The sequence below is a fragment of the Oncorhynchus tshawytscha genome, linkage group LG22 (genome assembly GCF_018296145.1).
Source record: "Oncorhynchus tshawytscha isolate Ot180627B linkage group LG22, Otsh_v2.0, whole genome shotgun sequence".
NCBI classification, from domain to species: domain Eukaryota; kingdom Metazoa; phylum Chordata; class Actinopteri; order Salmoniformes; family Salmonidae; genus Oncorhynchus; species Oncorhynchus tshawytscha.
The window spans coordinates 42,131,223-42,144,472 of NC_056450.1; the positions used below are offsets into that span (position 1 = coordinate 42,131,223).

At 50.5% G+C, this 13,250-nt stretch overlaps 1 protein-coding gene across 1 annotated transcript in view; it reads right to left on the reverse strand.

The window, feature by feature from the left end:
• LOC121840484 (CDK5 and ABL1 enzyme substrate 2-like) overlaps positions 1-13,250 on the reverse strand; it is a 59,979-nt gene that overhangs the window by 22,321 nt on the left and 24,408 nt on the right. Inside the window, 3 exon segments of the mRNA XM_042304307.1 lie at positions 2,578-2,740; positions 2,743-2,760; positions 5,173-5,275. Of these exon segments, the coding sequence (XP_042160241.1) occupies positions 2,578-2,740; positions 2,743-2,760; positions 5,173-5,275 (284 nt within the window).

The window sequence follows — 13,250 nt, forward strand, 5'->3', positions numbered from 1 at the left end:
ACCAGCATGGTAGCCTGGGTCAGAAGGACCAGCATGGTAGCCTGGGTCAGAAGGACCAGCATGGTGGCCTGGGTCAGAAGGACCAGCATGGTAGCCTGGGTCAGAAGGACCAGCATGGTGGCCTGGGTCAGAAGGACCAGCAGCCTGGGTCAGAAGGACCAGCATGGTAGCCTGGGTCAGAAGGACCAGCATGGTAGCCTGGGTCAGAAGGACCAGCATGGTGGCCTGGGTCAGAAGGACCAGCATGGTAGCCTGGGTCAGAAGGACCAGCATGGTAGGTCAGAAGGACCAGCATGGTAGCCTGGGTCAGAAGGACCAGCATGGTGGCCTGGGTCAGGACCAGCATGGTGGCCTGGGTTAGAAGGACCAGCATGGTGGCCTGGGTCAGAAGGACCAGCATGGTAGCCTGGGTCAGAAGGACCAGCATGGTAGCCTGGGTCAGAAGGACCAGCATGGTAGCCTGGGTCAGAAGGACCAGCATGGTGGCCTGGGTCAGAAGGACCAGCATGGTAGCCTGGGTCAGAAGGACCAGCATGGTGGCCTGGGTCAGAAGGACCAGCATGGTAGCCTGGGTCAGAAGGACCAGCATGGTAGCCTGGGTCAGAAGGACCAGCATGGTGGCCTGGGTCAGAAGGACCATAATGGTAGCCTGGGTCAGAAGGACCAGCATGGTAGCCTGGGTCAGAAGGACCAGCATGGTAGCCTGGGTCAGAAGGAGCAGCATGGTAGCCTGGGTCAGAAGGAGCAGCATGGTACAGTAGAACCAGTATGGTTGCATGGTGCAGTAGAACCAGCATGGTAGCATGGTGCAGTAGAACCAGCATGGTACAGTAGAACCAGTATGGTAGCATGGTGCAGTAGAACCAGCATGGTAGCATGGTGCAGTTGAACCAGCATGGTGCAGTAGAACCAGCATGGTAGCATGGTGCAGTTGAATCAGCATGGTAGCATGGTGCAGTTGAACCAGCATGGTAGCATGGTGCAGTTGAACCAGCATGGTAGCATGGTGCAATTGAACCAGCATGGTACAGTAGAACCAGCATGGTAGCATGGTGCAGTAGAACCAGCATGGTACAGTAGAACCAGCATGGTAGCATGTTGCAGTAGAACCAGCATGGTAGCATTGTGCAGTAGAACCAGCATGGTGCAGTAGTACCAGTATGGTGCAGTAGAACCAGCATGGTAGCATGGTGCAGTAGAGGTCATAGCCCTGTGGAAAGCAGGTACAATAGAGGTCATAACCCCGTGGAAAGCAGGTACAGTACAGTAGAGGTCATAACCCTGTGGAAAGCAGGTACAGTAGAGGTCATAACCCGTGGAAAGCAGGTACAGTAGAGGTCATAACCCTGTGGAAAGCAGGTACAGTAAAGGTCATAACCCGTGGAAAGCAGGTACAGTAGAGGTCATAACCCTGTGGAAAGCAGGTACAGTAGAGGCCATAACCCCGTGGAAAGCAGGTACAGTAGAGGTTATAACCCTGTGGAAAGCAGGTACAGTAGAGGTCATAACCCCGTGGAAAGCAGGTACAGTAGAGGTCATAACCCTGTGGAAAGCAGGTACAGTAAAGGTCATAACCCCGTGGAAAGCAGGTACAGTAGAGGTCATAACCCCGTGGAAAGCAGGTACAGTTGAGGTTATAACCCTGTGGAAAGCAGGTACAGTAAAGGTCATAACCCCGTGGAAAGCAGGTACAGTAGAGGTCATAACCCCGTGGAAAGCAGGTACAGTAGAGGTCATAACCCCGTGGAAAGCAGGTACAGTAGAGGTCATAACCTTGTGGAAAGCAGGTACAGTAGAGGTCATAACCCTGTGGAAAGCAGGTACAGTAGAGGTCATAACCCTGTGGAAAGCAGGTACAGTAGAGGTCATAACCCCGTGGAAAGCAGGTACAGTAGAGGTCATAACCCCGTGGAAAGCAGGTACAGTAGAGGTCATAGCCCTGTGGAAAGCAGGTACAGTAGAGGTCATAACCCTGTGGAAAGCAGGTACAGTAGAGGTCATAACCCCGTGGAAAGCAGGTACAGTAGAGGTTATAACCCTGTGGAAAGCAGGTACAGTAGAGGTCATAACCCTGTGGAAAGCAGGTACAGTACAGTAGAGGTCATAACCCCGTGGAAAGCAGGTACAGTAGAGGTTATAACCCTGTGGAAAGCAGGTACAGTAGAGGTCATAACCCCGTGGAAAGCAGGTACAGTACAGTAGAGGTCATAACCCCGTGGAAAGCAGGTACAGTAGAGGTCATAACCCTGTGGAAAGCAGGTACAGTAGAGGTCATAACCCCGTGGAAAGCAGGTACAGTAGAGGTTATAACCCTGTGGAAAGCAGGTACAGTAGAGGTCATAACCCTGTGGAAAGCAGGTACAGTAGAGGTCATAACCCTGTGGAAAGCAGGTACAATAGAGGTCATAACCCTGTGGAAAGCAGGTACAATAGAGGTCATAACCCCGTGGAAAGCAGGTACAGACAGTCCACAATGTGATAAAAGCTCCATTCTGCCCTCTGATGGACCAGGAATGTCCACCATATTGCTAAAGGTTCAACCAACATCCATTCCTACAACACAACCGGGTCAAATACCTAAATCCAGTCCCACGTTGGAGTTCAGCCTAGTCGGGGTGTAGTTTCGGGGATGCTGTTCCGGGTCACCTGGGTGAGGGGCACCTGCAGGGTGAGGGGCACCTGCAGGGTGATGTCCACCGAGGCAGTCTTCTGGCGGACCAGAGCATTGGTCGGGTAGAGAAACTGGGCGTACGATACCGTCTGGGGAGGAGGTCAATCAATCAATAAGTCATACAGGAGATGGATGTTCAACGCCACAAGGGGAGCAGGAAGAAAACAAGTGATACGGACAACAATACACAGTCTAGCGTAGCACAGTAAAACAGCACCGTGTGAAACAGCATGGTGCAGTATAGTTCCTAACCCTGTGGACTGATATTGGGGCGGCAGGTATCCTACTGGTTAGAGCGTTGGATGTGTAACCGAAAGGTAGCAAGATCAAACCCCAAGCTAAAAACCTTATCTCATTCTGCTCCTGAACCCACTGTTAACCCATTGTTTTTTGCTCAACTGACTTTAAATACAAGATCATCTAATAAAAAAGTAATTGTAATTGCTAAAATATACTTAAAGTACAAGTATAAATCATTTTAACATCCTCATATTAAGCAAACCAGACAGCCACTTTTTTCTCTTTAACAAAAGATGTATTTACGGGTCGCCAAGGGCGCACTCCAACACTCAGACATCATTTACAAACGAAGGATGTGTTTAGTGAGTCCTCCAGATCAGAGGCAGTAGGGATGACCAGGGATGTTCTCTGTTTAGTGAGTCCTCCAGATCAGAGGCAGTAGGGATGACCAGGGATGTTCTCTGTTTAGTGAGTCCTCCAGATCAGAGGCAGTAGATGACCAGGGATGTTCTCTGTTTAGTGAGTCCTCCAGATCAGAGGCAGTAGATGACCAGGGATGTTCTCTGTTTAGTGAGTCCTCCAGATCAGAGGCAGTAGGGATGATCAGGGATGTTCTCTGTTTAGTGAGTCCTCCAGATCAGAGGCAGTAGATGACCAGGGATGTTCTCTGTTTAGTGAGTCCTCCAGATCAGAGGCAGTAGGGATGATCAGGGATGTTCTCTGTTTAGTGAGTCCTCCAGATCAGAGGCAGTAGATGACCAGGGATGTTCTCTGTTTAGTGAGTCCTCCAGATCAGAGGCAGTAGATGACCAGGGATGTTCTCTGTTTAGTGAGTCCTCCAGATCAGAGGCAGTAGGGATGACCAGGGATGTTCTCTGGTTAGTGAGTCCTCCAGATCAGAGGCAGTAGATGACCAGGGATGTTCTCTGTTTAGTGAGTCCTCCAGATCAGAGGCAGTAGATGACCAGGGATGTTCTCTGTTTAGTGAGTCCTCCAGATCAGAGGCAGTAGGGATGATCAGGGATGTTCTCTGTTTAGTGAGTCCTCCAGATCAGAGGCAGTAGATGACCAGGGATGTTCTCTGTTTAGTGAGTCCTCCAGATCAGAGGCAGTAGATGACCAGGGATGTTCTCTGTTTAGTGAGTCCTCCAGATCAGAGGCAGTAGGGATGACCAGGGATGTTCTCTGGTTAGTGAGTCCTCCAGATCAGAGGCAGTAGATGACCAGGGATGTTCTCTGTTTAGTGAGTCCTCCAGATCAGAGGCAGTAGGGATGACCAGGGATGTTCTCTGTTTAGTGAGTCCACCAGATCAGAGGCAGTAGGGATGACCAGGGATGTTCTCTTGATAAGTGTGTAAATGGGACCATTTCCCTAGCACCTTATTCCCTACTTAGTGCACTACTTTTGACCCAGGCCTATAGAGCTCTCTGGTCAAGAGTAGTACACTAAGTAGGGCACAGTGTTCCATTTGGGACCTACGGTGATAGCACCTTATTCCCTATATAGTCCAGTATGAGGAATAGAGAGTCTGTCTGTTAGACAGGCTATCTGTTAAGGCTACTCTAGCCCTTGGAATATAATCTAGGACTCCTCTAGCCCTTGGAATATAATCTAGGACTCCTCTAGCCCTTGAATATAATCTAGGACTCCTCTAGCCCTTGCAATATAATCTAGGACTACTCTAGCCCTTGGAATATAATCTAGGACTCCTCTAGCCCTTGCAATATAATCTAGGACTACTCTAGTTTTGGGGGCACCCCCTAGAATATAATCTAAGACATCTCTAGTTTTGGGTGCACTACCCCCTGGAATATAATCTAGGACTATCTAGTTTTGGGGGCACCCCCTTGGAATATAATCTAAGACTACTCTAGTTTTGGGGGCACCCCCTCCTAGAATATAATCTAAGACTATCTAGTTTTGGGGGCAAGAATATAATCTAAGACTACTCTAGTTTTGGGGGCACCCCCTTAGAATATAATCTAAGACTACTCTAGTTTTGGGGGCACCCCTTGGAATATAATCTAAGACTACTCTAGTTTTGGGGGCACCCCCTTAGAATATAATCTAAGACTACTCTAGTTTTGGGGGCACCCCTTGGAATATAATCTCGGACTTCTAACTACGTATCATATGTACTAAAATGTTCTAATGAACCTAAAACCTCTAAATTGCATCGTACCTGGGCCTATGATACATGGAGATGGACCAGGGGTTTAGGACCCAAACACGATCACTATAATGTAAATGTAGAATTTACCTTGTCGTAGGGTTCCTGTTCAAACCCCTCCAGACCTGGCAGCATCTCCAGAGTGGTAGAGATGTTCCCGGATGAATGTCTACGTCTGTCCAATTTGGGGTCACTGAAAAGAGGGAGAGGAAGTGGGAGCAAGAGAGAGAGAGAGAGAGAGAGAGGAAGTGGGAGCGAGAGAGAGAGGAAGTGGGAGAGAGAGAGAGAGAGGAAGTGGGAGCAAGAGAGAGAGAGAGAGAGAGAGGAAGTGGGAGCGAGAGAGAGAGGAAGTGGGAACGAAAGGGAGAGACAGAGATGATTATGATTTTAAGAGCTTCAGAGCCTCATCAGCCCCATGCCATTTAACAGTAAGTAAAAGGAGAGGAGAGCTACAGAGAGATAGTTCCAGACACAGGAGGGAGACAGAGAGACAGAGAGATAGTTCCAGACAGAGAAGAGAGACAGAGAGATAGTTCCAGACAGAGAAGAGAGACAGAGAGATAGTTCCAGACACAGGAGAGAGACAGAGAGATAGTTCCAGACACAGCAGAGAGACAGAGAGACAGAGAGATAGTTCCAGACACAGGAGAGAGACAGAGAGATAGTTCCAGACACAGGAGAGACAGAGAGATAGTTCCAGACACAGCAGAGAGACAGAGAGACAGAGAGATAGTTCCAGACAGAGGAGAGCTCCAGAGAGACAGAGAGATAGTTCCAGACAGAGAAGAGAGACAGAGAGATAGTTCCAGACACAGGAGAGAGACAGAGAGATAGTTCCAGACACAGCAGAGAGACAGAGAGACAGAGAGATAGTTCCAGACACAGGAGAGAGACAGAGAGACAGAGAGATAGTTCCAGACACAGGAGAGACAGAGAGATAGTTCCAGACACAGCAGAGAGACAGAGAGACAGAGAGATAGTTCCAGACACAGCAGAGAGACAGAGAGATAGTTCCAGACACAGGAGAGAGACAGAGAGATAGAGAGATAGTTCCAGACACAGGAGAGAGACAGAGAGATAGTTCCAGACACAGCAGAGAGACAGAGAGACAGAGAGATAGTTCCAGACACAGCAGAGAGACAGAGAGATAGTTCCAGACACAGGAGAGAGACAGAGAGATAGTTCCAGACACAGGAGAGAGACAGAGAGATAGTTCCAGACACAGCAGAGAGACAGAGAGACAGAGAGATAGTTCCAGACACAGCAGAGAGACAGAGAGACAGAGAGATAGTTCCAGACAGAGGAGAGAGACAGAGAGATAGTTCCAGACAGAGGAGAGAGACAGAGAGATAGTTCCAGACACAGCAGAGAGACAGAGAGATAGTTCCAGACACAGCAGAGAGACAGAGAGATAGTTCCAGACACAGGAGAGAGACAGAGAGACAGAGAGATAGTTCCAGACACAGGAGAGAGACAGAGAGATAGAGAGATAGTTCCAGACACAGGAGAGAGACAGAGAGATAGTTCCAGACACAGCAGAGAGACAGAGAGACAGAGAGATAGTTCCAGACACAGGAGAGAGACAGAGAGACAGAGAGATAGTTCCAGACACAGGAGAGAGACAGAGAGATAGTTCCAGACACAGCAGAGAGACAGAGAGACAGAGAGATAGTTCCAGACACAGCAGAGAGACAGAGAGATAGTTCCAGACACAGGAGAGAGACAGAGAGACAGAGAGATAGTTCCAGACACAGGAGAGAGACAGAGAGATAGTTCCAGACACAGCAGAGAGACAGAGAGACAGAGAGATAGTTCCAGACACATGAGAGAGACAGAGAGATAGTTCCAGACACAGCAGAGAGACAGAGAGATAGTTCCAGACACAGGAGAGAGACAGAGAGATAGTTCCAGACACAGGAGAGAGACAGAGAGATAGTTCCAGACACAGCAGAGAGACAGAGAGATAGTTCCAGACAGAGGAGGGAGACAGAGAGACAGAGAGATAGTTCCAGACACATGAGAGAGACAGAGAGATAGTTCCAGACACAGGAGAGAGACAGAGAGACAGAGAGATAGTTCCAGACACAGGAGGGAGACAGAGAGATAGTTCCAGACACAGGAGAGAGACAGAGAGATAGTTCCAGACACAGCAGAGAGACAGAGAGATAGTTCCAGACACAGGAGAGAGACAGAGAGACAGAGAGATAGTTCCAGACACAGGAGAGAGACAGAGAGATAGTTCCAGACACAGGAGAGAGACAGAGAGATAGTTCCAGACACAGCAGAGAGACAGAGAGATAGTTCCAGACACAGGAGAGAGACAGAGAGATAGTTCCAGACACAGCAGAGAGACAGAGAGATAGAGAGATAGTTCCAGACACAGGAGGGAGACAGAGAGATAGTTCCAGACACAGGAGGGAGTGTATGGTTGTTAAATTAAGTTTGGAGTTATGACAACCTGAACCATGTCTGTAGATTGTGAAGAACGTAGAAGTTGTTCCGTGTAGCTCCGTTGGTAGAGCATGGCACTTGCAACGCCAGGGTTGTGGGTTCGATCCCCACAGGGTACCAGTATGAAGATGTATTCACTCACTACTGAAAGCTAAATGACTAAACTGTAAAAAGTGGAGATGTTTTAGACTAGTCAGCATCCAAGTGGAACCCTTCGTCCTACGTCTGCCTCCCTCGTCCCCTAATTACTGTCTGGGAGTTGAGTCTACGTCTGCCTCCCTCGTCCCCTAATTACTGTCTGGGAGTTGAGTCTATGTCTGCCTCCCTCGTCCCCTAATTACTGTCTGGGAGTTGAGTCTATGTCTGCCTCCCTCGTCCCCTAATTACTGTCTGGGAGTTGAGTCTACGTCTGCCTCCCTCGTCTCCTAATTACTGTCTGGGAGTTGAGTCTACGTCTGCCTCCCTCGTCCCCTAATTACTGTCTGGGAGTTGAGTCTACGTCTGCCTCCCTCGTCCCCTAATTACTGTCTGGGAGTTGAGTCTACGTCTGCCTCCCTCGTCCCCTAATTACTGTCTGGGAGTTGAGTCTATGTCTGCCTCCCTCGTCCCCTAATTACTGTCTGGGAGTTGAGTCTACGTCTGCCTCCCTCGTCCCCTAATTACTGTCTGGGAGTTGAGTCTACGTCTGCCTCCCTCGTCCCCTAATTACTGTCTGGGAGTTGAGTCTGTCTGCCTCCCTCGTCCCCCTAATTACTGTCTGGGAGTTGAGTCTACGTCTGCCTCCCTCGTCCCCTAATTACTGTCTGGGAGTTGAGTCTATGTCTGCCTCCCTCGTCCCCTAATTACTGTCTGGGAGTTGAGTCTACGTCTGCCTCCCTCGTCCCCTAATTACTGTCTGGGAGTTGAGTCTACGTCTGCCTCCCTCGTCCCTAATTACTGTCTGGGAGTTGAGTCTATGTCTGCCTCCCTCGTCCCCTAATTACTGTCTGGGAGTTGAGTCTACGTCTGCCTCCCTCGTCCCCTAATTACTGTCTGGGAGTTGAGTCTACGTCTGCCTCCCTCGTCCCCTAATTACTGTCTGGGAGTTGAGTCTACGTCTGCCTCCCTCGTCCCCTAATTACTGTCTGGGAGTTGAGTCTACGTCTGCCTCCCTCGTCCCCTAATTACTGTCTGGGAGTTGAGTCTATGTCTGCCTCCCTCGTCCCCTAATTACTGTCTGGGAGTTGAGTCTACGTCTGCCTCCCTCGTCCCTAATTACTGTCTGGGAGTTGAGTCTACGTCTGCCTCCCTCGTCCCCTAATTACTGTCTGGGAGTTGAGTCTATGTCTGCCTCCCTCGTCCCCTAATTACTGTCTGGGAGTTGAGTCTACGTCTGCCTCCCTCGTCCCCTAATTACTGTCTGGGAGTTGAGTCTACGTCTGCCTCCCTCGTCCCCTAATTACTGTCTGGGAGTTGAGTCTGTCTGCCTCCCTCGTCCCCTAATTACTGTCTGGGAGTTGAGTCTACGTCTGCCTCCCTCGTCCCCTAATTACTGTCTGGGAGTTGAGTCTACGTCTGCCTCCCTCGTCCCCTAATTACTGTCTGGGAGTTGAGTCTGTCTGCCTCCCTCGTCCCCTAATTACTGTCTGGGAGTTGAGTCTACGTCTGCCTCCCTCGTCCCTAATTACTGTCTGGGAGTTGAGTCTACGTCTGCCTCCCTCGTCCCCTAATTACTGTCTGGGAGTTGAGTCTACGTCTGCCTCCCTCGTCCCCTAATTACTGTCTGGGAGTTGAGTCTACGTCTGCCTCCCTCGCCCCCTAATTACTGTCTGGGAGTTGAGTCTACGTCTGCCTCCCTCGTCCCCTAATTACTGTCTGGGAGTTGAGTCTACGTCTGCCTCCCTCGTCCCCTAATTACTGTCTGGGAGTTGAGTCTACGTCTGCCTCCCTCGTCCCCTAATTACTGTCTGGGAGTTGAGTCTACGTCTGCCTCCCTCGTCCCCTAATTACTGTCTGGGAGTTGAGTCTGCGTCTGCCTCCCTCGTCCCCTAATTACTGTCTGGGAGTTGAGTCTACGTCTGCCTCCCTCGTCCCCTAATTACTGTCTGGGAGTTGAGTCTACGTCTGCCTCCCTCGTCCCCTAATTACTGTCTGGGAGTTGAGTCTACGTCTGCCTCCCTCGTCCCCTAATTACTGTCTGGGAGTTGAGTCTACGTCTGCCTCCCTCGTCCCTAATTACTGTCTGGGAGTTGAGTCTACGTCTGCCTCCCTCGTCCCCTAATTACTGTCTGGGAGTTGAGTCTACGTCTGCCTCCCTCGTCCCTAATTACTGTCTGGGAGTTGAGTCTACGTCTGCCTCCCTCGTCCCCTAATTACTGTCTGGGAGTTGAGTCTACGTCTGCCTCCCTCGTCCCCTAATTACTGTCTGGGAGTTGAGTCTACGTCTGCCTCCCTCGTCCCCTAATTACTGTCTGGGAGTTGAGTCTACGTCTGCCTCCCTCGTCCCTAATTACTGTCTGGGAGTTGAGTCTACGTCTGCCTCCCTCGTCCCCTAATTACTGTCTGGGAGTTGAGTCTACGTCTGCCTCCCTCGTCCCCTAATTACTGTCTGGGAGTTGAGTCTACGTCTGCCTCCCTCGTCCCCTAATTACTGTCTGGGAGTTGAGTCTACGTCTGCCTCCCTCGTCCCCTAATTACTGTCTGGGAGTTGAGTCTACGTCTGCCTCCCTCGTCCCTAATTACTGTCTGGGAGTTGAGTCTACGTCTGCCTCCCTCGTCCCCTAATTACTGTCTGGGAGTTGAGTCTACGTCTGCCTCCCTCGTCCCCTAATTACTGTCTGGGAGTTGAGTCTACGTCTGCCTCCCTCGTCCCTAATTACTGTCTGGGAGTTGAGTCTACGTCTGCCTCCCTCGTCCCCTAATTACTGTCTGGGAGTTGAGTCTACGTCTGCCTCCCTCGTCCCCTAATTACTGTCTGGGAGTTGAGTCTACGTCTGCCTCCCTCGTCCCCTAATTACTGTCTGGGAGTTGAGTCTACGTCTGCCTCCCTCGTCCCCTAATTACTGTCTGGGAGTTGAGTCTACGTCTGCCTCCCTCGTCCCCTAATTACTGTCTGGGAGTTGAGTCTACGTCTGCCTCCCTCGTCCCCTAATTACTGTCTGGGAGTTGAGTCTACGTCTGCCTCCCTCGTCCCCTAATTACTGTCTGGGAGTTGAGTCTACGTCTGCCTCCCTCGTCCCCTAATTACTGTCTGGGAGTTGAGTCTACGTCTGCCTCCCTCGTCCCCTAATTACTGTCTGGGAGTTGAGTCTATGTCTGCCTCCCTGGTCCCCTAATTACTGTCTGGGAGTTGAGTCTATGTCTGCCTCCCTCGTCCCTAATTACTGTCTGGGAGTTGAGTCTATGTCTGCCTCCCTCGTCCCCTAATTACTGTCTGGGAGTTGAGTCTACGTCTGCCTCCCTCGTCCCTAATTATTGTCTGGGAGTTGAGTCTACGTCTGCCTCCCTCGTCCCCTAATTACTGTCTGGGAGTTGAGTCTACGTCTGCCTCCTCTCCTAAACACCATGTCCTCTCTCCTCTCCTAAACACCATGTCCTCTCTCCTCTCTCCCCTCCTAAACACCATGTCCTCTCTCATCTCCTAAACACCATGTCCCTCTCCTCTCCTAAACACCATGTCCTCTCTCCCTCTCCCCTCCTAAACACCATGTCCCCTCTCTCTCTCTCCTCTCCTAAACACCATGTCCTCTCTCCTCTCTCCCCTCCTAAACACCATGTCCTCTCTCCTCTCCTAAACACCATGTCCTCTCTCCTCTCCTAAACACCATGTCCTCTCTCATCTCCTAAACACCATGTCCTCTCTCATCTCCTAAACACCATGTCCTCTCTCATCTCCTAAACACCATGTCCTCTATCATCTCCTAAACACCATGTCCTCTCTCATCTCCTAAACACAATGTCCTCTCTCATCTCCTAAACACGATGTCCTCTCTCCTCTCCTAAACACCATGTCCTCTCTCCTCTCCTAAACACCATGTCCTCTCTCATCTCATAAACACCATGTCCTCTCTCCTCTCCTAAACACCATGTCCTCTCTCCTCTCCTAAACACCATGTCCTCTCTCCTCTCCTAAACACCATGTCCTCTCCCTCCTAAACACCATGTCCTCTCTCCCCTCTCTCCTAAACACCATGTCCTCTCTCCTCTCTCCTCTCCTAAACACCATGTCCTCTCTCCTCTCTCCCCTCCTAAACACCATGTCCTCTCTCCTCTCCTAAACACCATGTCCTCTCTCCTCTCCTAAACACCATGTCCTCTCTCATCTCCTAAGCACCATGTCCTCTCTCATCTCCTAAACACGATGTCCTCTCTCATCTCCTAAACACCATGTCCTCTCTCATCTCCTAAACACCATGTCCTCTCTCATCTCCTAAACACCATGTCCTCTCTCCTCTCCTAAACACCATGTCCCCTCTCCCTCTCCTCTCCTAAACACCATGTCCTCTCTCCTCTCCTAAACACCATGTCCTCTCTCCTCTCTCCCTCCTAAACACCATGTCCTCTCTCCTCTCTCCCCTCCTAAACACCATGTCCTCTCTCATCTCCTAAACACCATGTCCCTCTCCTCTCCTAAACACCATGTCCTCTCTCCCTCTCCTCCTAAACACCATGTCCTCTCTCCCCTCTCCTCTCCTAAACAGCATGTCCTTTCTCCTCTCCTAAACACCATGTCCTCTCTCCTCTCCTAAACACCATGTCCCCTCTCCCTCTCCTCTCCTAAACACCATGTCCTCTCGCCTCTCCTAAACACCATGTCCTCTCTCCCCTCTCTCCTCCTAAACACCATGTCCTCTCTCCCTCTCCTCTCCTAAACACCATGTCCTCTCTCCCTCTCCCTCCTAAACACCATGTCCTCTCTCCCCTCTCCCTCCTAAACACCATGTCCCTCTCTCCCTCTCCCTCCTAAACACCATGTCCTCTCTCCTCTCCTAAACACCATGTCCTCTCTCCCCTCTCCTCCTAAACACCATGTCCTCTCTCATCTCCTAAACACCATGTCCTCTCTCCTCTCTCCTCTCCTAAACACCATGTCCTCTCTCCCCTCTCCCTCCTAAACACCATGTCCTCTCTCCCCTCTCCTCCTAAACACCATGTCCTCTCTCCCCTCTCCTCCTAAACACCATGTCCTCTCTCCCCTCTCCCCTCCTAAACACCATGTCCTCTCTCCTCTCCTAAACACCATGTCCTCTCTCCCCTCTCCTCCTAAACACCATGTCCTCTCTCTCTCCTAAACACCATGTCCCCTCTCCTCTCCTAAACACCATGTCCTTTCTCCTCTCCTAAACACCATGTCCTCTCTCCTCTCCTAAACACAATGTCCTCTCTCCTCTCCTAAACACCATGTCCCTCTCCCTCTCCTCTCCTAAACACCATGTCCTCTCTCCTCTCCTAAACACCATGTCCTCTCTCCTCTCTCCTCTCCTAAACACCATGTCCTCTCTCCTCTCCTAAACACAATGTCCTCTCTCCTCTCCTAAACACCATGTCCCCTCTCCCTCTCCTCTCCTAAACACCATGTCCTCTCTCCTCTCTCTCCTCCTAAACACCATGTCCTCTCTCCTCCTCTCCCTCCTAAACACCATGTCCTCTCTCCTCTCCTAAACACCATGTCCTCTCCTCTCTCCCTCCTAAACACCATGTCCTCTCTCCTCTCCTAAACACCATGTCCTCTCTCCTCT